General features: G+C 43.5%; 3 protein-coding genes and 1 long non-coding RNA gene across 4 annotated transcripts; 2 read left to right on the top strand and 2 right to left on the bottom strand.

Annotated features, from left to right (window-relative positions):
- Positions 1–1321: 1321 nt before the first annotated feature.
- Positions 1322–3862, top strand: LOC138634610 (uncharacterized). Its single transcript, XM_069721646.1, has 2 exons — positions 1322–1509; positions 3665–3862. The coding sequence occupies exon 2, from the start codon at positions 3677–3679 to the stop codon at positions 3860–3862; it is 186 nt and encodes a 61-aa protein (XP_069577747.1). The 5' UTR covers positions 1322–1509; positions 3665–3676.
- Positions 2592–2944, bottom strand: LOC138634612 (uncharacterized). Its single transcript, XR_011311999.1, has 4 exons — positions 2933–2944; positions 2878–2899; positions 2658–2701; positions 2592–2613 (listed from the first exon to the last, which is right to left on the bottom strand). It is a non-coding gene; the product is annotated as an uncharacterized lncRNA (long non-coding RNA).
- A 374-nt stretch (positions 3863–4236) lies between the features above and the next one.
- LOC138634611 (uncharacterized) lies at positions 4237–4633 on the top strand. Its single transcript, XM_069721647.1, has one exon. The coding sequence runs from the start codon at positions 4237–4239 to the stop codon at positions 4396–4398; it is 162 nt and encodes a 53-aa protein (XP_069577748.1). The 3' UTR covers positions 4399–4633.
- Positions 4634–5798: 1165 nt separating this feature from the next.
- Positions 5799–27996, bottom strand: LOC138634599 (protein jagged-1a-like). The gene is made up of 17 exons (XM_069721632.1): positions 27795–27996; positions 24504–24797; positions 23308–23365; positions 19485–19742; positions 19300–19360; positions 18663–18793; positions 17437–17556; positions 16231–16338; positions 16032–16145; positions 15370–15483; positions 13300–13416; positions 10994–11107; positions 10773–10882; positions 9456–9686; positions 8036–8164; positions 7150–7297; positions 5799–6697 (listed from the first exon to the last, which is right to left on the bottom strand). The coding sequence occupies exons 1-17, from the start codon at positions 27852–27854 to the stop codon at positions 6213–6215; spliced, it is 2652 nt and encodes an 883-aa protein (XP_069577733.1). The 5' UTR covers positions 27855–27996; the 3' UTR covers positions 5799–6212.

Raw genomic sequence — 27996 nt, 5'->3', positions numbered from 1 at the left:
TGAAAATGCTCTTTGGCTTGATATGAATCACCTGGTTTAATTCAGAGAGGTGGAGTCCATCCCACTTTGTATGGTGCTGCACTTTTCTTTTATATATATATATATATATATATATATATATATATATATATATATATATATATATATATATATATCAGGTGCTGTATATTATGGGAAGCAGAATTGCAGTTTTAAACAAATTAAATAAATCCAAAGCTCGTGAGTAAATGATTTGATAACTGATCATTAAATTGATGTATTTGTGATGTTATTTTGCACCAGGAAGAGTCAGTCGTCTGAATTAATCAACTCCTCCCTGACATATTAATGATCACATTCCTGGGAGGATATTTAACACCCTCACTCAACAAGTTTAAACTGGAAAACACAAAAAACACTTTCTATTCTCTTGCTCAGGACAGATAAAGTGATTTAATTGGTGACTTTAACATTCATGTTGATGCAGAGCTGCATTTAATTCATAACTAGACTCAATTCAATGTGGACAACATATAATGTGTTCTAGATGTGTAAAAAGTTCTGTAATGTCCCTTTGCAGCATTTCCCCAAATAGAATAAAGGTTTCACAAATTTTAAAATGTTCTTCAGACAGAGTCTAAGACCCTTTTACAGCATTAAGAGGTGCAAAAACACAGAATTAATCATTCAAGGTCTCCCTCAACTTTCTCCCTACTGTTCAATCAAATTAAATCAAATTTGCTCTGTGACCAGATCATAAAACTGGAAAAACTACACAATTCATTTCTTTGTATTGATAATTTTACGTGACGTATGTGGGTTAAGCTCGTCAGTAATACAGGCAGAACGGGCACATAACTGGGCGTGGTTTCAGTGACTCGGCAGACACGCCCCCAGCTGGGCGTGGTTTCAGTGACTCGGCAGACACGCCCCCAGCGTTGGAGAGGGCAAATTCAATATACTGTACTTGTCTATGCTTTTTTTTATTTAAATTTGGCTGAGTGGTTATAAATTATTATTTTGTTCCGGGAAAAACACATTTTTTATTCTACTTTACAGATTTTAAATCCTTCCATAGTGTTTTGGTGCCAAAACAAACGTAGTTTGTTTCTGAGGGTGTATCACACAAAGAGCAGTCTTTAATTAGTGACATCGTGATTTGTTGGTTAAATCTCTGTATAATTATAAAGAGTGTTCTCGGATTTAATTAATTGTGAGTTATTTGAGCCCAAACTGTACCAACCGAGGATCCGTAGAGGCCCTATTGTCACGTGACGTGTGTGTAGGCGCCGGCGTTGTTGCCTGACTGAAAAACTTGTCACCGACGTACGTTTACGTTTTAGTTTCCTGAAATGAACGTAAATCTGAAAGTATATTTATATTTACGTCTCGTGCGATCCTAATTTGTCGTGAACGCCACGAGACGTTGACGGAGTTTTTCCGGCATCTGTTCGATCGCTCTCGTGCCGGATGTGAACCAGACATACGTAACAACATGGTGGGCGCGAGGCGGACAGCTCGTTTCTGAAGGTGAGAACCACTCTTCTCTCACCTGAGCAGACGTCATCATCCATTACATCATCATTTAACTTTGATCAGTGTGTCGTCTAAAGGATACAACGACGTCATCATTCATTACATCATCATTCATTTAACTTTGATCAGTGTGTCGTCTAAAGGATACAACGACGTCATCATCCATTACATCATCATTCATTTAACTTTGATCAGTGTGTCGTCTAAAGGATACAACGACGTCATCATCCATTACATCATCATTCATTTAACTTTGATCAGTGTGTCGTCTAAAGGATACAACGACGTCATCATTCATTACGTCATCATTCATTTAACTTTGATCAGTGTGTCGTCTAAAGGATACAACGACGTCATCATTCATTACATCATCATTCATTTAACTTTGATCAGTGTGTCGTCTAAAGGATACAACGACGTCATCATTCATTTCCTTCACCCCCCGAGGTTGATGTTGTTTTTATTCACATGTAGTTTAGAGTCCAACCCTTCATGTTGTATTATTATATGTTAAAATGTGATGTTTCTTTATAACACACCTAGAGCTCCCTGCAGCTTAACGCAGTGTTTACGGGTCTTATTGTTAGTTCACCTTTAGTTCACCTTTAGTTCACCTATAGTTCACCTATAGTTTACCTATAGTTCACCTATAGTTCACCTTTAGTTCACCTATAGTTCACCTATAGTTCACCTTTAGTTCACGTTTAGTTTACCTTTAGTTCACGTTTAGTTCACCTTTAGTTCACCTTTAGTTCACGTTTAGTTCACCTATAGTTTACCTATAGTTCACCTTTAGTTCACCTTTAGTTCACGTTTAGTTTACCTTTAGTTCACCTTTAGTTCACGTTTAGTTCACCTATAGTTCACCTATAGTTCACCTTTAGTTCACCTTTAGTTCACGTTTAGTTTACCTTTAGTTCACCTATAGTTCACCTATAGTTTACCTATAGTTCACCTTTAGTTCACCTTTAGTTCATGTTTAGTTTACCTTTAGTTCACCTTTAGTTCACGTTTAGTTTACCTTTAGTTCACCTTTAGTTCACCTTTAGTTCACGTTTAGTTCACCTATAGTTCACCTATAGTTCACCTTTAGTTCACCTTTAGTTCACGTTTAGTTTACCTTTAGTTCACCTATAGTTCACCTTTAGTTCACCTTTAGTTCACGTTTAGTTCACCTATAGTTCACCTATAGTTCACCTTTAGTTCACCTTTAGTTCACGTTTAGTTTACCTTTAGTTCACCTATAGTTCACCTATAGTTCACCTATAGTTCACCTTTAGTTCACCTTTAGTTCACGTTTAGTTTACCTTTAGTTCACCTTTAGTTCACGTTTAGTTTACCTTTAGTTCACCTTTAGTTCACCTTTAGTTCACGTTTAGTTCACCTATAGTTCACCTATAGTTCACCTTTAGTTCACCTTTAGTTCACGTTTAGTTTACCTTTAGTTCACCTATAGTTCACCTTTAGTTCACCTTTAGTTCACCTTTAGTTCACATTATTCCTCCAGTTATTGTAGCGTCCTGAAAATGAAAATAGGATATCCATATGAACTGTCCATCATCTGTGTCTGTCCCCGTCCTCAGCACCTGTCCATCATCTGTGTGTCTGTCCCCGTCCTCAGCACCTGTCCATCATCTGTGTGTCTGTCCCCATCCTCAGCACCTGTCAGTCATCTGTGTGTCTGTCCCCGTCCTCAGCACCTGTCAGTCATCTGTGTGTCTGTCCCCGTCCTCAGCACCTGTCCGTCATCTGTGTGTTTGTCCCCGTCCTCAGCACCTGTCCGTCATCTGTGTTTGTCCCCGTCCTCAGCACCTGTCCGTCATCTGTGTGTCTGTCCCCGTCCTCAGCACCTGTCCGTCATCTGTGTGTCTGTCCCCGTCCTCAGCACCTGTCCGTCATCTGTGTGTCTGTCCCCGTCCTCAGCACCTGTCCGTCATCTGTGTTTGTCCCCGTCCTCAGCACCTGTCCGTCATCTGTGTGTCTGTCCCCGTCCTCAGCACCTGTCCGTCATCTGTGTTTGTCCCCGTCCTCAGCACCTGTCCGTCATCTGTGTGTCTGTCCCCGTCCTCAGCACCTGTCCGTCATCTGTGTGTCTGTCCCCGTCCTCAGCACCTGTCCGTCATCTGTGTGTGTCTGTCCCCGTCCTCAGCACCTGTCCGTCATGGGTCTGCGGGACTTCTGGAGAAACTACAAGGTTCTGATTGTGATGGGCTCGGGTCTGGGAGCGATCCACTGGGGTTGGTACCACCTGAAGACGAGTCCACTGCTGCACAAACACCGAGAGGAGTTCGTCCCTGAGCCCGGCATCGTCAGCTACGTCTCTGCTCCTCCCGCCAAGAAGAAGTGACGGAGACGGAGACGGAGACGAGCCTCCCTTCAGCAGTAAGCCTTCAAGCTCAATAATTGTTGATCAAATTGCATCACGATATTTTAGATTAGAAATGAGTTATTTTTTAAAGAAATGAAAACGTGTGACGATGATGATGATGAAGGTTTTAGAGCTGAAACATTGAAATCATTCTGTGGAGAATTAATGTTGATGTTTTGACATTTTAAAGTAAACATCTCGTGTTTCGAACTTATTGGTGGTTAATGAAATCCCGCCTGTCGGCACGAAGCTTAAACCTGAGGGTTTGTCTGGCTCCTCCGTCTCCATGGTGATCCACCTCCTTCTGTGTGTGAGTGACGTCTGTGTTGTGCGCCCCCTGCAGGCGAGCCACCATGAAGCCTCGGAGCTGGCTCAGGAGGAACTGGCTGTGGGCGGCCGGTGGCATCTTCGTCGGCGTCCACCTGTCCACGTGGCTCCTGCAGAGAGCGATGAGGAGCAGCGTCCGCTCGGAGGTGGCGCTCAAACAGAACGCCGCCGAGGAGAGACCGGACTGACTCCCGCTCAACGTCGGGGACGAACAGGACAGGAGGACCGTGACGCCCACTGACTCTCAGATAAACAAACAGCATCACCATCCCACACATCGAGCTGTGAAATCATAACTGCAGTAAAGACGCTGCTCGGTTGGACTCTTTATTTTTCTTTCTCTTCTGTAATATTTAAGAGTTGATTCATGATGTTGAGATTTAAAGTAAACAGATCAATAAACCGATGAAAAGATTCAAAGTATTGATCAAATCTAGGTTTTATTTCTTGTGTTTGCGTCGCTGGGTTTCAGGTTAAAGTATTATTCCGTGTTTTTCTTCTTGTCAACACGTCCCGTTGAAATATGAATTTGTTGATTCTGCTAAGAAGACTTGTTGTTTGTGCAGATATGAAAGTCAGGAAGAAAAACAAGAAACTAAACTGAACTAAAGACAAATTCTGTTTCTTCTGTGTGTTCACACCAAAACTGTGACGGACAGCTGGAACGAAAAGACTCCATGTTGAATGTTCAGTATTTATGAATGAAGTGACCGACCGACTTCATTATACTTATTTTAGTAAAGGAGACGTTGCTGCCGGTCAGATACAAAGACTTTTACTTCTCAAGGTCCAAAAACACAAAATGTCATGTAGAAGAAGAAAGAAATATTCCCAGTCAAAGAGAGACAGCGGTGTTCTTATTGAACTCTCATGCAGGTTTGATCGTTCAGATTGTTGCACCAGGACCTAAAATCTGTAGTTTTACACTTCAAAAATACAAAACAGCACAAATGTTTCATCCCTTCAGGATTTTGCTTTCAGTCGCAAAAGCAAATGTTGTTTTCTTTCAAAAAAAAGAAGCTCCCAGCACTCACGTCCTCCTTTCTATTTACATGTAAAGTACTTACAGCAGACATCAGTGGGAGGATCCAAATAAAGAATAAATAAAGACATGGATGGATCAAACATTTAGCTGAAGCACAAAAATGCCCAAATCCAAATCAAAATTAAAAAATAAACTTCTCTTTCAACAAGTGTTGAACAAAGAAATATTTCAGAACAATTTCCATCAAAAAGTCAACAACCTCCAACTCTCATGAATAAAAAAAGATGTTTTGAGGCTCTTCACGATAAAATTATCAAATCACATATACACAAATTAATAAAAAAATGATTTACACCTTTACAGAGACGATTCTTCATATCGGCTGATGGACTGAGAGGAACGGTGGAGTGGAAGGTGTTCATAGACAATGATAGGAGCAGCTGTTTCATAGTGAACCATCGGGGTGTGAATGTTCTCCCGATGGTGAACCATCGGCGTGTGAATGTTCTCCCGATGGTGAACCATCGGCGTGTGAATGTTCTCCCGATGGTGAACCATCGGCGTGTGAATGTTCTCCCGATGGTGAACCATCGGCGTGTGAATGTTCTCCCGATGGTGAACCATCGGCGTGTGAATGTTCTCCCGATGGTGAACCATCGGCGTGTGAATGTTCTGATGGCAGCACCTTGCATGGTGATCTGTCTCATTAGTGTGTGAATGGAAAACCATGTTGAAGCGCTTTGAGACCAAAAGGTGATAAAACTATACAAGTACAGACCATTTACCATTTACACAGACAGACGGCCTGGGGGGGAACTTCCCGAGGCCCGGGGAGCTGCAACAATCAGGAAGTGTGGAGGAGACGCTGCTCCGTTGACGGATGTGCAGAAGATAAATCGTCACTTCGCGGCCGTCGACAAATCAGAAATTGCAAAAGCAGCAAAAATCCATCTTGAAGTAATAAAAAAAGAAAAGTCTGCTCGTTAAAGTTCTGCTCAGCAGGGTCTCTGGTCTCGGCTACACGATGAACTCCATCCTGTCTCCTCTGCGTGGCTGCGTCTGCGTCTGCCTGTTGTCCTGTTTGTCAGTCCAGTGGGGGGGGTGAGCTGCTGCGTGGCTGCTCGGTCGGTGCCGGTCCACCAGCGAGTACGGCGGCGGTGCCGGAGGGAGCCGGGCCTTCGGCAGCCTCTCGTCCAGCTCGTCGTCGCCCGCTCGGCTCCCAGAGGCGGAGTTCTTGTCGTCGTCGGGGCGGCGCTGCGGCGGGCGGTGCTGCCGGCGGCCCGCTGGGTTCTTCTCGATCGGGTTCTTGATGCGGTGGAGCTGCTCGCGGGCGGCTCCGATGCTGGCGTGGAGGGCGTTGTTGTCCTCGACCACGGCCTGCGCGCTGACCCCCGCGTGAGCGCTCTGCTTCCTCCGCCTCCTCACGCACCACAGGAACACAGAGGCCGCCGCCGCCGCCCACACCACCGTCACCATGGAAACCAGCAGCGGCATCAGGACGTCTGGTGGACAGAGAGCAGAGGACAAAGTCCAGCTTCAAAATCTACAATCTGCATGTCGGTCAGCAACAAAAAAAACATTTGAATTAATTCATGTTCAATTAATATGTCTTTCCATCCACAAATTGTATTAATATTAGCAATAAGACACATGGACAATATAATAGACGTGGTTAATAATTTGAGGAGTAACGGTGACATCATCACTGCACACATCTGATGGTTTTGTCGTTTCAGTTGCAGCTTGAATCTCGTGTTTCCTGAATGTTTCCTGATTTATTTCCAAATTTATCTCCATTGAACTTCATTCACAAACTTTTACGGCAGCAAAGCCTAAAAACCTTTTTCTTTTTTTTTTCAAAAGCATGAAAACAAGCACATAGCAAGTAAACACCCCCTGGAGTGTAATATTGATATAACATATATATATATATTACAGAACATTGATCCCTCACCGTGGTTGTGGCTCGGTTGCGTGTGGATGCGAACCTCCGACACGGCGCTGATGATGCTGCTGTTGGAGCTCCTCTTGCCCACCAGGTCCACGATGCTGGCGCTGATTTCCTGAGTGAAAGCAACGCTTTTCCTCTGGTTGTCGGCCAACTGAAATATTTAGCAAAAAACACGCCAAAATGTGTCTATTATGGTCTGTTGGAAACATCTCAACGATGACACTGCCTCCGTCATCATTACGCAACACCACGGAGAGCTAGTCTGCAGTCGGGACAAGCGAGTGCACCATCATCTGTGTTCTGAGGGGCGGGGCTTAATCTGGAAGTGGGCGGGGACTAACCTGAAGTTGCTCCTGTAAGCCTGAGATTGATATGGGTTGATCAGAAATGGATATGTTTATTATTTATTAGAACATTAATCAGAACAGCTGCAGAACTGAACTTCAGAGCAACGTCACAAGAGACAGACAACTATTTTTTTGTGTTTTTTTTGTGTTTTTTAATAAAAGTTGCTATATTTATCGATATCGTTGAGCTATAGTGAGAAACAAATGTCATGTTGGTGTAGATCGTTAGCCTGGTGGTTTTTACTGTTTCATTAAATAAAGTGACGGCGGGAAGCCGGGTGATTTATGCCGACAGAGCGTGTGCGCTTGAGACGAGAGCTGCAACCATCTGGTAAACGAGAGGGCGGGGCTTAGTGTGTTGCTGCCCGATGTGTGCACACAGCTGGTGTCTGTTAGAAGTCTTCATCAACACGGATGATGACACATTGACTCGGATGACACTCGTCAAAAGTACGTTATCCGTACTCGTTTTCAGCCGAGCGCTCGTCTCGTCGCTTCTCTGAAGTCTCTCGGTATCCATTTTTAAAATAAACACGACTTACGATGGTGACGTGGATCTCGTTGGCGCTGCGTGACGGCTCGCAGGTCATGGAGATGGACGCGTTGTGGGACAGGTTCCTGATAACGTAGAGGCTCCTGAGCTCGTGACAAACCTCCTCCACCGTCACACCCTGTCAACGCCACACAAAGTTCAGATGCGGTTTACAGTCATATAACGTGTTGACATGCTCTTGGCCAATGAAACTGATCAACTGTCATTGTCAAACCAAAAGCACGCGTTGTCTTTGCAGTCACAAAAGTTTCAAGATGGACGCCCAACATTCATATCACCAATTTAAAGAGATGTGAAATATGATCACAACCTCCTTTCTGTTCCTCACTTATGGAGTTGAATATTGGCCAGATAGACTTTTAAACTCATATCTTGGTCCTTATAGGGACGAACCATTCATGCTATATCTGGTTTCTTTCAGGACAGTGGAGTTATCCAGATCTTTCAACATTTAATTTGATAATACTAATAGATTTTCTATATTCAAGGAAAAAAAAAAGTTATCTGATGAACTTATGTTTTTACATGTATCTCACCAGAAGACATTGTCAGTAGAGATCTCTTTTTATAGCTGTGGAGAGGAGATTGTGTAGAATCTGGTGATATCTGAACCATGTTTGTGGGACACTGTTTGACTCAGCAATTAAACAAATATGAGCTTAGTGCCTGAAAACAAATGACATGAATGACTCCGGGTGACTCGTACTCAGGGACTCGCACTCAGGGACTCGTACTCAAGGACTCGCACTCAGGGACTCGTACTCAAGGACTCGCACTCAGGGACTCGTACTCAAGGACTCGCACTCAGGGACTCGCACTCAGGGACTCGTACTCAGGGACTCAGGGACTCGTACTCAAGGACTCGCACTCAAGGACTCGTACTCAGGGACTCGCACTCAGGGACTCGTACTCAGGGACTCATACTCAAGGACTCGCACTCAAGGACTCGTACTCAGGGACTCGTACTCAGGGACTCGTACTCAAGGACTCACACTCAGGGACTTGCACTGTGTGATATGTGCCGATAACTCAGCTGTGGTGTAGGACCACAAATCACACCAATGTAACAGCTATAAAACTAAGCAAATTCTACTTTTTTGTTGTTTTCAAATTGCATGAATGTGGTGTTTGTTTTAATAAAAGAAAATAATATATAATTTTTTTTGTATTAGTCAATGACACTGAAAAAAGTAAAGAGATTTAAGCATTTGTCCAAATCATCTTGAGCCCAAGTCGCCTTTTCAGTCCTACATTTAATTTTTTTTAAATCCCTGAAGGTGTTTTTTGATATTGCATTCATTAGAAAGGGACGCACAAAGGCTGTTTTCTGATTTTGATGATGCCACAGTAACCATGGTAACAATGCAATGCGAGACAATACTCATAATAAGTTTTAGAGCCACCCTGACCTTGTCCATGACGTCCTTGTTGAAAGTGAAGGTGACGTTGGCGCAGCCGCTCTCTGGGTGACACCTGGCTGGGGGCGGGGCCTGGTGGGCGGGGCTAATGCACTCCCCCTGACCGGGGCAGGGCTTCACGAAGCAGTGCTCGTCCCGGACTCTGACGCAGGTCTGGCCGGCTGGACACTCGGCACCCCGAGTCTTACTGTGGAGGCTGCAAGGCTTCGGTCCGCACCGCAGCTGTTGGCGACGAAAAGTTGATCCTCTTTATTTTCTATTTAGTATCACAGTGATTTAGCTTTAATCGTTCTCCTACTGTAGGTTTAGATGGCTTTAACTTTGTTAGCTTCTTTCCCTAAACTACATTTATCTGACAGTAACAAAGTGGAGAAAAGATCCTGATATGGGTTCAATTTATTTCTTTTACCAAACCAAAACCATCCAAGTAACGTCAACTCAGCGCTCTGGACATAGAAAGCTCCTCACAACACTAGACTCCCTTTTAACCGGAAGACATCTTCCCTCCTAAGAACGTGTTCAACTTCTTGTCCAATAACGCAGATTGACAGAAGACAATGCTTCGAATATTCATGTTTCTGAAAAGGAGTTGCAAAAGCGAGGACGCTTCACACAAACCGTTAACCTGACAACATAAGACAAAATTTAAAAACCCAAATCAGTGTTGGCAGATTAGTATCCCAACAAATGTGAAATATGGTCACAATCTTCCATTTATTAATATTAATATTGGCCAGAAAAATAATATTGTGCGTTCACAGTGAAGTTTGACTTTTGGCCACGAAGTTCTCATCAGATTTATCCTAAAACTGAAGTGAATGTTTTTGCCTAATTTAAGCGCGAGATGAAGAATTCACCAACAAATCGAATCAGTTCATCTTCGGGAAGAAGGACACATTTGAAGTTTGAAGGTGCTGCAGCTACGACTGTCGCTGGCGTGGAGGCAGAAAAATCATTCACGTTGCACACATGATGAATTGTTCTGGATCCCCTGCTGTCTTTTTAGAAAATAAATGAATCTGTTTCTGACCTTTTAATGTCACGGTTGTGCAAACCAAACAAATAAAAGTATGTTCAGCTCAGAAAGCAACAATATTGAGAATCAAACAGAGAAAAAAAAAATCTGCCATTTTTCTGAGATCGTGTCAATAATTTGCAAGAAATCTCAAAATGTTTCTTTTATTAGCAGAATCTTGTAAAAAAAGTTCATTTCTAAATGTGAGAATAGAAATAAAAGATATTTGACACCATAATCATATAAACAAACATGATTTGCACAAATGAACCCAGATGAAATGTTACTTTTACCTTTGTGCAGGCGACTCTCCCGTTGTTACAGCGGCAGCTATTGCAGTCGACATCCCATCGGCTCCCGTCCAGAACCAGCGACCCGATGATCCGGCAGGGCCTCCTGGACCCTGCAGCACAGAACCACCAGCAGCACCGTCAGCACTCCACTCACAAAGTGAACCCGCTTCTGCACACAAACTGTGTGAAACGAAGGAAGTGACTGTCGGGAAGACGTTTACCTTCGTGGCAGCGGGCGCCGGTTCTTCCAGGAGGACAGACGCAGCGGTAACCGTTGGTTCTGTCCACGCAGGTCGACCCAAACCAGCACGGCGACGACTGGCACTCATTCATATCTGACAACACGTAGACGGGTAGGATGTGATTATTATTATCATCTTTTTAAATCGTGTTAAATAATCGGTGCCTCTTAAACAAAACAGAGAACATGGAGGCTGAGACCCAGTTGGATTCCTTTCCACCGTTCTTCCTGTTAAAAGGAGTTTATTCCTCCAACCATCATTTTCCACTGAAAATTGAATTTGTGCGTCCGCTGCAATTTTGTTCCGTTTTATTTCCTTGATTCCCGTTCTTCTATCAGGTAAACGTGGTTAAACGGATTCTTTTTTTGTCCGTTGTGTGTTTATCCTACTTTGAGCTGCAGACCGAGTTAATACAGCTGCTGAGTTTGAGTCATTAACAACATGAATCCTGTTCATTGTGGAACTGTTTCACATACCGTGTCGGGAAAAGATTCCTCCAGCTCCGCTGTCACAAGGACAGATACAGGAGATCATTCCAGATCCAGGAGATCATTCCTGATCCAGGAGATCATTCCAGATACATGAGATCATTCCTGATACAGGAGATCATTCCAGATCCAGGAGATCATTCCTGATCCAGGAGATCATTCCAGATACAGGAGATCATTCCTGATACAGGAGATCATTCCTGATACGGGAGATCATTCCTGATACAGGAGATCATTCCAGATCCAGGAGATCATTCCAGATACAGGAGATCATTCCTGATACAGGACATCATTCCAGATACAGGAGATCATTCCAGATCCAGGAGATCATTCCAGATACATGAGATCATTCCTGATACAGGAGATCATTCCAGATCCAGGAGATCATTCCTGATCCAGGAGATCATTCCAGATACATGAGATCATTCCTGATACAGGAGATCATTCCAGATCCAGGAGATCATTCCTGATCCAGGAGATCATTCCAGATACAGGAGATCATTCCTGATACAGGAGATCATTCCTGATACGGGAGATCATTCCTGATACAGGAGATCATTCCAGATACAGGAGATCATTCCAGATACAGGAGATCATTCCTGATACAGGAGATCATTCCAGATCCAGGAGATCATTCCAGATACAGGAGATCATTCCTGATACAGGAGATCATTCCTGATACAGGAGATCATTCCTGATACAAGAGATCATTCCTGATACAGGAGATCATTCCTGATACAGGAGATCATTCCTGATACAGGAGATCATTCCAGATACAGGAGATCATTCCTGATACAGGAGATCATTCCAGATACAGGACATCATTCCAGATACAGGAGATCATTCCAGATCCAGGAGATCATTCCAGATCCAGGAGATCATTCCTGATACAGGAGATCATTCCCGATACAGGAGATCATTCCTGATACAGGAGATCATTCCAGATACAGGAGATCATTCCAGATCCAGGAGATCATTCCTGATACAGGAGATCATTCCAGATACAGGAGATCATTCCAGATCCAGGAGATCATTCCAGATACAGGAGATCATTCCTGCCGACCGCAATAAGACTGTACAATAACTCACCTCTGGTAAAATCCATCACATAATAATAACACTGTTGTCTGTGTTTCTTGGTTGTTTGTATATATAGATATATACTGTACTGTATATACTGTATACACTGTGCATTTTATATTTTATATTTTATAGTTTTTACTGCTATTTTACTATTTTATTGCTTTCTATTATTCTATTATTATCTTATTGCTTCTGTATGCTGCTGTAGCGAAAAAATGTCCCCTCGGGGATTAATAAAGTAACTACCTAACCTAACCTAACCTAACCTAACCTAACCTAACCTAACCTAACCTAACCTAACCTAACCTAACCTTTAGCAGAAGGAGGAAGTGTTTGGAGGCAGACGGTGATGTAGTGGATGTTTTTTACAAACGGCAGTTTGTACATGGGTGCTTTATTTTGAAAATGTTCCCGAAATTTTATTTTGTTTTCTCGACACACTTCCTCTGTTGAGATTGCTGCGTCACTCGTGGGAATTTGCTAAATAGTTGGGTTTCTCCATAATGTTGTAAGAACTTTACTATATTATGTTATACATATAACTTTATATGGCTTGATACTGATATATCTATGATAGGCCAGTTTAATCTTTATTTCCTTCCTCCCAATCAAATCTGCCGGCCCATATACGGGTCCGGCTCTAGTAAACCAGTCAAATCCTGCCAAATAAACTGGTTAATGTTCAGTAAGAAGTACTGTTGTGCAATGACTCACTGTGGCGGCAGGTGGCGCCCTTCCAGCCTTCCTTACAGACGCAGCTGAAGGAGTTTTTGTCCGCCACACAGGTTCCTCCGTTCTCGCAGGGACTTGGCAGACAGCTGCTGTTCTTCGCTGGAGACGAACAAATACAACCGTTAAGACATTTGACTTCCATGGAAACACGTCCATCGTACAGCCGGCGGTCCCAACGACGCTCCCAGCCGGCTGCACACACACACTTAAAGGCGTCTCCTCCGACGGAGCTGCTTCCTCCATTGGTACAGGCCGCGTCATCACACTGACTCTTTACTGGTGGTAAAAAACTAAATCCTTCAATCGGCTGAAACCACAGGCAAGCAACTCAAAGTAAATCCAACATCTGGAACGCCTCAAACACCAAGTAGGCATTGTTATTACGTGCACATTATACAGTACAATCCAAGGATATATTTGTAGGAATTTGTAGTTGTTTTGTTGACATTTCAGTCCCTTTGTCTGCAGCGACAGATAGAGAACATTTAACATTAACATTTAACCCCTTTCATGCTCAATAGAAGGAATGAATGCTACTAATTCACTATTTCCACCACAGATGTGTGAATGAACTGAATCTGAAGAGACAATTATGTGAAGTAACGCTACAGGAGGATCACAACGATGAAGCATTCAGAGATGAAGTGGAAAATAGAGAATACAGTGAACCCTCGCTATAACGCGGTTCACCTTTCACGGTCTCGCTGCTTCACGGATTTGCATCGTGCATTGTGTTCTGCATTCTGATTGGCTAAACAGTCTCTCCGCTTCTTCTCTACCTGTTTGTCAATAACGTTGCGGTTTAATATGTACACGTACGTAAAACAGCTTGCCAAATTAAAAATAATCGATGGTGGCATGTCGGTTTATAAGAATCTTTTTGCCCAGAAGAAAAAAGAGCGACAACAACTACCGATAACTATGTTCTTCTCTTGAAAAACCACACCTGCACCGCCGGCTTTAGAAGAAAGAACCGCTGCAGAGCGGAGTCAGGATGCAGCAGCTCAGTCAGAAGAGCAGTGAAATACACGAGTCACTATTTGTCCTACTGTACTTTGTATTTGTTTTCATAATCATTTTTCATTTCCTCCCGTTCTAATCCAATGACTCGGGTCGCAGTGGGGCGGTGCCGATCTCAGCAATTTGAAGCCTTCAGTTCGTATTGATGATTCAAATTATTATTTTACAGTACAGTAGTTATTTATTAAAAAAAAACATTTATACAGTACTTTTATTTGTTAAACAAATGCTTGGGCCTGTAAAAAGGTTTTGTTCTTTGGTTTCAATGTATTATGGAGTATTTCATTGTATAATAATTGTAAAAAAAAAAAGGTTACTACTTCACGGATTTCACCTATCACGGTCTCTATTTGGAACGTAACCCCCGCGATAAACGAGGGTTCACTGTATATCAGTGGTAAAAACATGCGTTAGTACTGGCAGAAGGTGGCGGTAATGCACCTAGAAGCTGTTTGTCAACTGCATTTAAACAACAAAAGGAGGAGAAGCCGACCATGTTACGACCTGACGTAGATGTAGCAGTACAAACTGTAGAAACAATTTAAAGATTACTACAACTGTCCAAATGTTTTGTTTGGAACGATAAAAAAAACAAGAAATAAACAGTGAAGAATATAATAATACTAACAGCCATCAGGGAGTCTTCAAATAATATTCAAATATTTCCAGTGAATATCGAGCAGTATTTTTGTATTAAATGGCCAGAGCTCTGTACAAGTACCAACTGTGTGACTGCCAGCCAATCACACGCGAGGAACATTTTGTAAAGAGATGAAAGTGACAATAACATATATTATACAACAAGTAGATTGATTCATTTGAATGGTCATAAATTTATAAAGTTGAACTGCACTGAGTTATCCTGAGACATGTTCCTAATATTTTGCCCTTCCCATTTAAAATGAACCGGGTTTACTTCTATTTATTAGATTGTTTTCAAAACTCACTTTTCATTTTCTTTTTCCCCAAACTAAGATGAAAAGAAAATAATTGTATCTCATCTCATGTCCCATCGATCAGTGTTTTACTCACTTATGTCACAGTTCTGGCCTGTCCAGCCAGGAAGGCACTCGCAGAAGTATCCTCCAATCAGATTTCGGCAGGAGCTGGCGTTGATGCAGGGGGAGTCGCCACACTCGTTAGCATCTGGGAGGAAACGGTGAATGAGGGTGAACACCTGATATCACGCGAGCGCTGCGGCGTGACGTGTGCCATCTTTAAACGAAGTCACCAGCACTGTTGCGGTCAAAAGACGGTGGCGTTGTCCATTCTGGGACGGCAGCAGGGCCCCCTGGTGGCCCGGGGCCCGTTTCACTTGAAACTAATGAAACATACGTAAAGCTGCCGCTGCACACATCCACATCCACCGTGGACCACACTCACCGCTGTGCATAGTACAGGTGTGCAGTTTGTGTGTCTGAAACTTTATATTTCAGGGGACGAGAAGAATGAATCTGTTTTTCTGCTTTCTTTGACAAAGTCGACCGAGAATAACTTTTTAGAAACTCTTCTCCGCTCCAGGAAGCAGCTCGCACCGCCCACTTTTCAGGAATTAGCGATAGTGAGCGTTCCGGCGCTGCGTAGCAATTCCTCATTTCTGTGTTTGGAAACATCTTAACTTATCTGTATGCTGAAATAAATCAATCATAACTTGTGTAAACACAAAGAAAGTACTGAATTTAAAGAGCGCTGACCAATGAGGCAGGTCTTCCCGGTCCACTGAGGAGGGCAGGTGCATTTGAAAGCGTTAATCAGGTCGTGACAGGTTCCTCCATGACTGCAGGGGTTCACCAGACACTCGTCCACATCTGAGACACAAAAACAAAGTCCGTGTTTGTTCAGTGGAGGTTCAGAACAGATTAAATGAAAGTTAAAGGTTTGAGGAGGCCCTACTGATGGAGCAGGAGGGTCCGGTCCACCCGGGAGCACAGCGGCACTCAAAGCCCTGATCGGTCTCTGCACAGCTTCCTCCGTTCAGACAGAGGCCGGACCGACAGGCTGCTGTGGAGAGCCGGGCACACGGTTCAGGATCTCCACCACACAATCACAGTTCTTCTACCAACCAAACCCTCCAGTCTTGCGCTTTTCTCTCAGTTTGCACAGTCAGTCAGAATTATTTTGCAACATGAAAAGCGAAGCTGCGTTCGCTGTGAGCCGTTTCTCTCGACACCGGAAACGACAATCAGCTGATCACTCGTAAACGGAGGAAACGTCGTCGTGTTGTTGAGGAGTTTTGTGTGACATTATAATTAAGTGTCTTATTTTTGTGAGGAGGAGATTTATCCACGATGGAGTCGCTCCTGATCTCAGCGGTGTGAGGATGATGGTGTCGAGGATTCATCCTCTGGGGAGCAGGAACGGAACCAGAACACTTCACGACCATCGAACCGGACTACCTGATGGATTCTGGTGCCGTTTCAGTCCGCTGTATTCACATGATTTAATCTTGTACGACGTATTTGAGCAGCCTCTCTGAGACCTCTCTGTGGCCAGATTTATCCTCTGGGGATAATGATGATGATTGGACCCAGAGATCTGGACAGTAACAGACATTTCACTCTGTCTTAGCAGCACAATCAGCTTTTTATTCAGATTTATTGAAGCCTTCGTGTTGGTCGTGATGACCTGAGAAGTGCTGCGAGCACAGTTCAGACCAGAGCAACAGAATCTGCATCATATTTAGTTGGTCTTGTGTTTTGTCTTTTAACATCTTGAGATCAGCTTGGAAATAAGTTGTTTTCATTTCAATATAGAACAAATCGGGTCAGAATTAAACAGAATCATAATCCAGCCTGAAATAACTCAGTTATTATTTTACAGCACCAAAGTCAGTCTGTAACTTGGTCTGTAAAATGGTTTTGATTGTGACTTTAAAAGACCTCCTTTCATCATTAAACACCCGTCTTTACTTTAATCAAGCAGCCACACAGTCGTTTCCAGAGCTCACACATCCTCCTTCTGGTTTATCAAGAAAATCAATAAAAAAATAAAAAAAACTTCGTATTTCTCTCTTCTTTTCTTTTAGGTGGTTTTTTTTGTCTGTGAATAAAACAGCTAGAAAAAGAAAAACCAAAGCAGAGTTGTTGGTGTCCGTCTCACCTTTCTGACAGGTGACTCCGGAGAAGCCTTCAGGACAGGAGCAGTGATATTTGTCCGGTCCCGTGTTGCTGCAGGTTCCTCCGTTCAAACACGGCTGCCATGTCCTGCATGTGTTCAGGTCTGCAAGATGAAGACAAGCTGAATGGTATCAATATCTTATTTACATGTAGAGCAAACCAGCAATTTTATTTGTACAGCACATTTCATTCACAGGGCAGATTCAGTGTGCTTCACATAGATGAAGGCAAGAGAAGGAATATAAAAGATGCAATAAATATAATTTAAAAACATCTGAGCTAGGTCAATAAGATAGTAATTAAATACAGAGTTCCCATCCCTCTTTTGCATATAATAGAACAAAAACAGTAAAAAATATATTTTGGAGACCTGCTTAAAGTTTTAAAATATACAAAGAGCTCAATCAAGGGGACATGCTAAGAAAAATGTTTTTAATTAAGCAATATACATGAGATGATGTTTTAAAGCATCAGCCTCGAGTGTAATATTGTGATTATACAACAAGTTACCATCTTGTTACAATAGAACTATAACAAGTAGAAACTACATTATATTACATATTAGATGAAACTCTATTCTAATTCTACATTCCATTGAGGAGGTGGAGGGATATTTGTAGTGATGAGCAGGATGTGATGTCATGGTGATTTGTTCCAAATGTTCTGTCGACCAATCAGATCTCTGGGGGCGGAGCTACGTGTTCTTTTATAGTGATTTAAAAACTGAAAAATCTGAAGCTCATCTACGATCAACTGCATTTTGTTCCAGTTACAAAAAAAAAGCAGACAAAAAGCTGCTGCGCCATGTTGAGTTGAGACTCTGGTTGCACTAACGACCTGAGTCCAAGAGTCCGAGACCACTGACCGGTTCATATTCCTTTAACATTAAACACAGACAGAATGTGGACTTAAACTATTCAGGGGTTTATAGACGAGGAGCAGCACTTTAAAATCTACTCTGTAGTTAACTGAAGATTTAAGGACTGGAGTGAAATGATCAGCAGCATGTTGAAGGAGCTGCAGATGTTTAAAGGTCTTTATAGTCTATGTAAGAGCAGAAAACCAACACATGGACGAGCTTCTTTTGGTCCTTTTAGGAAACAAAACCTTTGATTCTGTCACGAATTGATGTGGTTAGTTGTGTCTTAAATTGTTGTGTTATTGTATATCGTAGGAGACTGTGTGTACTGTGTGTACTGTGTGTGTTACCTTTATCACACAGCTGTCCTCCATAGTTGGTGTCACAGAGACATTGCCACGGCTCCACGCAGCCGCCGTGGACGCAGCCGGGATGAGGGATGCACTGATCACAGTACTCCCCCCGCCAGCCATACAGACACCTGACGGACACACACAGCTGATCAGTACTCGTGTACTTTGGCATCGATGACAATCTTTATATTCGGAAAACTGGAATCAGAAAATACTTTTTTCTGCACATTAAATAATTAATTAATAAACTGATGGTTGGAAAATGGTTTCACTGTGTGTACATTTACACACGCAGAACAACTGTAGTGAATAATGTTGTAAAATGTATGTGCGCGTGTGTGTGTGTATGTGTGCGTGTGTGCGTGTGTGTGTGTGTGTGTGTGTGTGTGTGTGTGTGTGTGTGTGTGTGTGTGTGTGTGTGTGTGTGTGTGTGTGTGTGTGTGTGTGCGTGTGCGCGTGTGTGTGTGTGTGTGTGTGTGTGTGTGTGTGTGTGTGTGTGTGTGTGTGTGTGTGTGAGTGTGTGTGTGTGTGTGTGTGTGTGTGTGTGTGTGTGTGTGTGTGTGTGTGTGTGTGTGTGTGTGTGTGTGTGTGTGCGTGTGTGTGCGCGTGTGTGTGTGTGCGTGTGTGTCCTCACTTGCACTCTCCAGGGACTTTACAGGATCCGTGTTCGGTGCTGCAGCCCAGTCTGCAGATTGCTAAACAGAGACAGAAACCTGAATTGAAGCACGTGTATTGATTTTGCATTGTGTATAAAATATGTATTAATTGATTGGACCACCGGTTTCAGCTGTTTGATCAAAAGGAGAGCGTGTGACCCACCGGTGTTGCAGTCCGGACCGGACCAGCCGTCCAGGCACGTCTTGTTGCCGTTGTGGTCGCATTCAAAGTGGCCGAAGAAGTCGTCTCGCGGCCGGCAGAACTTGTTGCAGCCGAAGCCGTAGTAGTGCTCGTCGCAGCCGAGGCGGAGCTGGAAGCGGAAGTGAGCCACGGGCCCGTCGTGCTTCAGGCTCTGCCACCGCCGGCCGGGGTTGATCATCCCGGAGTGGACCGCTCTCTCGATCACCGCCCCGCCGACGCCTGTGAACGCATCGGTTCAGATCAGACAAACGTCACAATAAAAACCTTCCACGGAGGAATGTAAACAAGGACACCTCAGGGAGAGCTTTTATTGTGAAAGAATCACTTTGTTTTTTTGCACAACTGTGGGTGTAAAAAGAAGAAACATGTTTACTACTTAAATCTGATGTATAGTTGACAATGTGTAATTACATTAATCTCTTAAACAACAGTACAATTAAACACTGCAGAAAGGAAAGTTAATTTAAAACAGGTTCATATTTAATTATTGACTGAAGAACCGTTTGTGCCTTCTTAAACCAACGTCTCGTGTCTTTGTTAGCTGTTAGTTTAACTGCATGTTGGCGTCATAACATTTTCATAAACATGTCATTTTTAGCCCGTTAACGGTGCTAATTTTGTAACGTTTTGAATCTCAGGAAACACTTTTAACACTATTAACAGAAGTACTTTATTCTATTGTTTTTATTATCAAGGATATGCAGATTACTTTCTTGAATAATCATTTGAATAAAGAAAAAAAACAATGACACTATCTATTATCGTAGAGGACAAAGAAATCTGACATTTGACCAGCTGGAACAAGTAAATCAATGAGTTTTGATTTGATGGAACAGATGAGTATTTCTGTCCTGAACCTGAGCCCTGAGCTGTCAGTCTGTCCAGCAGATAACGAGCTGTCAGTCTGTCCAGCAGATAACGAGCTGTCAGTCTGTCCAGCAGATAACGAGCCGCCGGCTGCAGCTGCAGAGGACGACCGGCTGCTGTGATATTCCACCGAGTTAGAAATGCTGAGCGGCTCTGTGGTATTTCACCAGCGGCTCTGTGGTATTTCACCAGCGGGGTGGAAAGTGTGGTTGTGCTGAGGTGAGAGCTGCAATGATTTAAAGAAGAGAAAAAGAAACTCCAGAAAAATCTGCTTGCCGCTAACACCGTCAGCCTGGAAGCAAACTGTGACACTTCGCGTCATGATGGAGAAGAAAAAAGGTGCTGAAAATGGCACGAAGGTATCAGTTGAAAAATAGTTAAGCTATAAACAAAAAGGCTGGATTTATTCCGTTCAGGATATTTTGAGCAAATATTCAAACCTGGCACTTCACCGATGAATCCCTCCCTCCCGACCTGCCACACAACTGTAATTAAATCCAAAGTAAAAGCTGTCTGTGGCGTTTATACTGTCGAACCGCAAGTGAGCAAACAACCGATCTGGAGTCGGAGTTTAATTCTCAGTCGAGCCGTCCTTTGTTATTCCAAATACAAACACTGATTCATGTGGGAAAAGATTATCAGACATATTCTAACTGCAGCGGATTGTTCCTCGACTGTTTGAGCGCCCTCTGCTGGTTCAGCATCAGTAAACAAAGCTCATCAATAATGTCACGGGACAACAGGTAGAAACCACAGGCTGTTTGGAAAAGAGTTTGTAGCTTCAGGTCTGTAAAATGGTTCTGATCCAGAAGTGTCTTCAGCTGCAATACCAGCGAGTGCCACTAGAGGTCGGCTCCAAAAAGCCTCCGGCTCCATAGACTCCCATTCAACTTCTCTCATCAAATCCAAAGTGAATAAAATGTGTCCATCAGTTATCTCCGTGTTGTTAACTAGAGAAAGTTGAAAACGTTAACGCTGTGTTTGTTGCCGTCACTGGCCTTCCAATCACAATGAAGGAGGGGCGGGGCAAACGCGGTTAACCACCGAAACTGGTCTCTGATTGGTCTGCCCTTCAGACTGTGTTCACCGAGAAGAAAACTGAAGCTGTGAGCAACAGCCGGAGCAGCCGGGCTGCAACTCCTGAGAACTATCTGGATAAATGTAAACCAAGACCAAAACAAGGAGGCTAAAAGAGGCTTAAAACTCCACAGTCTTTGCTGCTGTGTCACTGTGAGGGATTTCATTCACACTATTGGTAATTTGCTCTGCTGTTAAAACAAAACTCCAGATTGGCGAAGCTTTACTTGGTACATAATCACGATAGCTAAATAATCCCGGTGCGTCATTGCAGCAGTCGGAGCTGCAACAGGAGCTGAAGCTCAGCAACAGGTTCCTGCAGAGGTTCAGTCAGACCGCCTGCTGCCGGCGTTTAGTTTGTTGATGCCAAACAGAGAGGCTCAACGTTTGCTTTGTCCTCATTTGGCTCAACCATCTTCCTCCTCCTCCTTCTCCTCTATCTCCATCTCCTCCTCCTCCTCACTGCCTGTACTGAAGCCCACCTGCGCTGAGGTCAGCAGACTTGACACCGGCCCTATAATGGTTCCCTGTGGGATGCCAAATACAGCACAGAGCCAACAGTCCTGCTCCGACGGCCTCACTGACTACCGGCTGATAAACACAAGAAGAAAAAAATACGCTGTGAAAACAGTTTTCTGAATGGGACTCACTCGTGGCGTGTAAACACCTCCACAAGTTGGTGTAAAAGGATTTATTCAATGTTATAAAAAACATTCGAAGGGTGAAATAAAAAAGGAATATCATACTGTTGCTTTGAAATATTTAAACAAACGCAATAGTCATAGTTGGTAATAGTAATTTAACGTGTTAATTGTTACATACTGAATAGTGATTTTATCACATTTTGTATTTTTTTTCTTTTTCCAAGATGATTTTTTTTCCCGTTATTGAGTGAGAGGAGAGACAGCGAACCGAGTTGAGGACATTACAGATTTGATCTGAGTAAACTGCAAACTATTTGTCAAATTTGTGTTTTATGTGCTCGCGCAAAATTTAGCCACCAAAGATGTCACATAAAACTAAAGCAAAAAAATAAATTCTGTATGTTTTCACTTTGTTTTTTCATTTCAATCCAGAAACTATTTGTTTTGTCATGAATGCAATATTTTGTCTGTAACATGAAAAAAAAACTAGAATATCTCAATCAACCACTGAAGGTCCACTTTACATTTAATATATATATATATATATATATATTCCTGAAAAGAAGCTAAAATTTCTAAAACATGGAACTTTGTCATTTTATCCTTTTGGACGTTTGTGAAATTTAGTCGTGATCAGCCAGTTATTATTGAGTTATGGCTACGAACGTGTTTTTAACGAGGTCACAATGAATTTTGACCTTTGACACCAAATTATAATCAGCTCTTGGGTCTGAGTGAACGTTTGTGGCACATTTAAAGACATTTTTCTCTATCACAGTGACCTTTACCTTTGACCTCTAACTAGTTATGAGAGGTCAAAGGTTAAAGTCACTGTCACTTAGTTAATAACTCATTTAATTAGTTCATCCTGAAGTATGAGTGACTGTTTTTGCCAAATTTGAAGAAATTAAGATAATCAGAGACAACTTCAATTCAGTTACCTTAAATTTTGACCTTTGACCCCCAAAATCTAAGCGGTTCATGTTGAACCTAGTGAAGGTCTGTGCCGACGTACAAACAACCGAAGAACATAATGCCTCCGCGTCGGCCAATAAAATGGATCCATCTTAACTGATTAGTGACGTCCGTATCGAATCCCTTTTTGTTGGCCTGTCAGGTCAAAGGTCGTTGCTAGTTTTAGTAGCGGGAAACTAAAGAGAGCAGAAAAGATGAGTGATGATGACGGAGATACTCACTGCCGGAGGAGGAGTCGTTGCTGAAGTCCAAGGCTTCCACGATCAACGTGTACGACCTCTGCACACACAAACACAAACACAAACACAAACTCATTATGACAATGGAAGTGACGATATGAATTTTTCTTGGTAAAAATACCGAAAAATATTTTGGTGCCACCTTCAAAAACATGAGGATTCTTTGCTTTTAAGGTTTTTACAAAGTAGATGGTTGGTTGGAGGAACACCTGCACACCTGTCGGAGAGGCGGCACGTCTCTGCAGCATCTGACACCACAACGAAAAAAAAAACTCACCTGTCACCTGAAACACAGACCGTCTATAAAAGAGTTCGTAGCTTCAGCTCTGTAAAATGGTTCTGATCCAGAAGTGTCTTCAGCTGCAATACCAGCGAGTGCCACTAGAGGTCGGCTCCAAAAAGCCTCCGGCTCCATAGACTCCCATTCAACTTCTCAAGATTCAAAAAGACCTGTTTTTGGGGGCGTGTCTGTTTGATTGACAGGCCTGTGGTGCAGTCAGGTTACAGCTATCGGTGGGCGGGACATAGTATCATCAGGTTTCCAATCAGATCGGTCAGATCCACCGCTGGCTCCTCCCCCAGCTCGTCCAAATATGGTCACTTCCTGCTCCAAACTGCTCCAAACTAGCAAAGATGGTGACGGACAGAATCTGAACTGGAGGATTCATAACGTTCACAAACTAACAGGTGAAGTCACTTCAGCTTCATTTTTCACACCTGGAAGCTCCGAACACTTTTAAATACAGTCTGTGGTTGACATGTACCTGGTGATCGTCATTCATTATCTTGTTTATATGCTTTACTCAAAGGTTTGGAAACTGACCTGGATGTGATGGTTGGTTGTTGTTTTTAAACAGATAAAATAAAGCCTTCTCCTCTCTTAAAAAAAATAAAATTTAAAGGAATAAAAAATCAGCAGGTCAGGTCATGTGTCAGCAGCCATGTCCACTGTTAAACTGAAAATCCTTCTCTTTACATACGAAGCCCTCAAAATTAAAATCAAGATATGACTTCCGCTTGCTGATCAGTTTCCATCCACGTCTTTACTCCAACATTTTAATATCTGGCAACAGAAGCATCAAAAACTTTCACACAACCAAAATGACAAAAAATAAAAAATAACAATAATAATCAAACGCCAAGGAAGCATCAACAAATTGAAAAGCTTTCGGACTCACCGGCCACGCGAAGCTGAACGGCAGCACGAGCCTGGCTCTGCCGTCGTGTGTGGAGAAGGTGTTCCCGCCGAGGACAGGTGTGACCGCGGCGCCGAAGCTGCAGGGCCCGGCCGGGGACACCTTCAGCTGGTACTCCTTCAGACACACCCGGAAGTACGTGTCGCATTCGTCCTCCAAACACAACCCGTCCACTGCGTCCCGGCGCGCATCGCAGCACGCGCCGGTTTGTAACTTCCCGTTCACGTTCTGCATCGACAAAATCTGCAGCTCAAAGTGTCCTGAAGCCGAAGACACCTGCAAAGAGGGCGGACAGGTGAGTTAGTGGGAAAAAGAAAGAAAGAACACGATTCTACAAACAGGACTTTGTCCTCGAGGATCGTCCGCGTAAAAGAAAACAAACAAGTTCAGTCCAATTATCTGTCCGGTGGATCAGGACCCACAGGACCTTCTCTACTGCTGCTGTTCCAACCTACAGGTGAATCAGGCCCACAGGACCTTCTCTACTGCTGCTGTTCCAACCTACAGGTGAATCAGGCCCTCAGGACCTTCTCTACTGCTGCTGTTCCAACCTACAGGTGAATCAGGTCCACAGGACCTTCTCTACTGCTGCTGTTCCAACCTACAGGTGAATCAGGACCCTCAGGACCTTCTCTACTGCTGCTGTTCCAACCTACAGGTGAATCAGGCCCACAGGACCTTCTCTACTGCTGCTGTTCCAACCTACAGGTGGATCAGGTCCACAGGACCTTCTCTACTGCTGCTGTTCCAACCTACAGGTGAATCAGGACCCTGAGGACCTTCTCTACTGCTGCTGTTCCAACCTACAGGTGAATCAGGCCCACAGGACCTTCTCTACTGCTGCTGTTCCAACCTACAGGTGAATCAGGACCCTGAGGACCTTCTCTACTGCTGCTGTTCCAACCTACAGGTGGATCAGGCCCACAGGACCTTCTCTACTGCTGCTGTTCCAACCTACAGGTGGATCAGGTCCACAGGACCTTCTCTACTGCTGCTGTTCCAACCTACAGGTGAATCAGGCCCACAGGACCTTCTCTACTGCTGCTGTTCCAACCTACAGATGAATCAGGCCCACAGGACCTTCTTTACTGCTGCTGTTCCAACCTACAGGTGAATCAGGACCCTCAGGACCTTCTCTACTGCTGCTGTTCCAACCTACAGGTGAATCAGGACCCTCAGGACCTTCTTTACTGCTGCTGTTCCAACCTACAGGTGAATCAGGCCCACAGGACCTTCTCTACTGCTGCTGTTCCAAACTACAGGTGAATCAGGCCCACAGGACCTTCTCTACTGCTGCTGTTCCAACCTACAGGTGAATCAGGACCCTGAGGACCTTCTCTACTGCTGCTGTTCCAAACTACAGGTGAATCAGGACCCACAGGACCTTCTCTACTGCTGCTGTTCCAAACTACAGGTGAATCAGGCCCACAGGACCTTCTCTACTGCTGCTGTTCCAACCTACAGGTGAATCAGGACCCTGAGGACCTTCTCTACTGCTGCTGTTCCAACCTACAGGTGAATCAGGTCCACAGGACCTTCTCTACTGCTGCTGTTCCAACCTACAGGTGAATCAGGACCCTGAGGACCTTCTCTACTGCTGCTGTTCCAACCTACAGGTGAATCAGGTCCACAGGACCTTCTCTACTGCTGCTGTTCCAAACTACAGGTGAATCAGGACCCACAGGACCTTCTCTACTGCTGCTGTTCCAAACTACAGGTGAATCAGGCCCACAGGACCTTCTTTACTGCTGCTGTTCCAACCTACAGGTGAATCAGGACCCTGAGGACCTTCTCTACTGCTGCTGTTCCAACCTACAGGTGGATCAGGACCCTCAGGACCTTCTTTACTGCTGCTGTTCCAACCTACAGGTGGATCAGGACCCTCAGGACCTTCTTTACTGCTGCTGTTCCAACCTACAGGTGGATCAGGACCCTCAGGACCGGCTCTAACTGGCCTCTACTTCCTGGTAACTCAGCCATCTGGTTAATCATATTCAGGCACATGTGTGGCCCCGTGAAGAGCTTTATGTTCCAAACGGGTCGAACTTCATGACACATGTTCATCTCAAAACATTACAAATCTAAAGTTTTTCCATATCTGATCTCGTGATGACAGTACTGTGATCCCCTTCTCCCCCAAAAGATTCAAAACACATTACAGAAGGAGTCATCAGAGATGTCCTGACGTTTAATCCTTCAGTCCTAAGAACATCCTATGAAGTATGTTAAAAAAAATAAAACACTAACAAAGGATTTGAGCGAAATATTCCAACATTTAAGAACATAAATACTCTTTTTTATAGATATCGAAAAAGATGCCCAGACACGACGCTTCCATTGTGGTGAGAGCGCCCCCTGCCGGAGTCTACAGGCATGACTGACCTCTACAGGCTTAACAATTTGGTCGTGGATTAATTTCTCTACCTGGTTAGTATCCTCAACATTTTAAAAGTGTTTAACCCTGTTGACCTTCTTTTTTTTTTTTTTAATGTATTTTAACCTCTTTTACAGGACACTGTATTCCTATTAGACTTTTTTCTTTTGTAGTTGTAAACTATCAATATGTGGATTCCTCTCCATCCTCGTGGCTGTTTTTAATAACTATGTATATTCATCTCTTGCACTTACATGCATATTTAACAACCTCCTGATCAAATTAATCTGTCACACAGGCTGACTAGCTCATATTTCCACATAAAGCACAAGACGTCCCTGACAAAACATCAACATTTCTACACATACTGTTGACAGATCTAGTATATTCAAATTAAACATTTTACAGATTGCCCCTTTAAAGTTTTGGTTAAGAGTTAAAACTACTTTATCAGTAAAATAGAATCAAATGCAGGTGGTTTTCACCTCTTAAAGTCATAACTGAACTCACCTTCATGTCATTTTTCAAAATGATATATCAAAGGCGAAATATTAACTTCATAAAAATAAAGATATTTAGTTTTGTGTTCCATCAGCTCTCACAGCACTTCATGAAAACGGGTGATTTTTCCGTTGAAGGTTGGTGATGACCAGATTTCAGGAGGCACGTTTCACACTGATCGTGATCACAGAGGATTTCTAAATTACAGTTTCAGTTCATTATTTGACAGCTTTTTCTCAGTTTGTGGACAATAAAAAGAGCTGCTGATTTATGGAGATGTTACTTTTGCAAAAATCAACATAATTTCACTCAGAACAGACAGAAAGGTTTTTGGAAACGTCTCGTGCACAATGAAGTAAGCAGACTAACAGTAACGGAGCCCGGTGAGGGGGGTGTACCTGGATGCTGGCAGAGAGCAGCAGCAGCTGCAGGAGGACGGAGCCCCGGTTGAAAGGCATGCCGGCGGCGGGCTGCTGCCAGGCGGCTCTCGGAGCTCAGTGATAGTCGGTGCGACCCTCCGCTCCGGGTTTAGACCTGTCCGGGTGGGACATGCACGTGCGGAGACTGAGATGCAGCTGTTTTTTCTTTAATCCCAAAAGA

This window comes from Brachyistius frenatus, unplaced genomic scaffold (assembly GCF_029030835.1).
Source record: "Brachyistius frenatus isolate BFR_SWC_R1_liver_20210118 unplaced genomic scaffold, ASM2903083v1 Contig_269, whole genome shotgun sequence".
NCBI classification, from domain to species: Eukaryota; Metazoa; Chordata; class Actinopteri; family Embiotocidae; genus Brachyistius; species Brachyistius frenatus.
The sequence above is the reverse complement of the archived record's forward strand: the minus strand, read 5'-3'. Positions and strand labels throughout refer to the sequence as shown.

Excerpts from the sequence above, each read along its gene's own strand:
- LOC138634610 (XM_069721646.1), top strand. The coding sequence starts at position 3,677 with ATGGGTCTGCGGGACTTCTGGAGAAACTACAAGGTTCTGATTGTGATG.
- LOC138634599 (XM_069721632.1), bottom strand. The coding sequence starts at position 27,854 with ATGCCTTTCAACCGGGGCTCCGTCCTCCTGCAGCTGCTGCTGCTCTCT. Across the intron at positions 24,798-27,794 it reads TGCTCTCTGCCAGCATCCAG|GTGTCTTCGGCTTCAGGACA; the intron begins GTACACCCCCCT and ends CCCTCTTTGCAG. Across the intron at positions 18,794-19,299 it reads AAAGTCCCTGGAGAGTGCAA|GTGTCTGTATGGCTGGCGGG; the intron begins GTGAGGACACAC and ends TGTGTCCGTCAG.
- LOC138634611 (XM_069721647.1), top strand. The coding sequence starts at position 4,237 with ATGAAGCCTCGGAGCTGGCTCAGGAGGAACTGGCTGTGGGCGGCCGGT.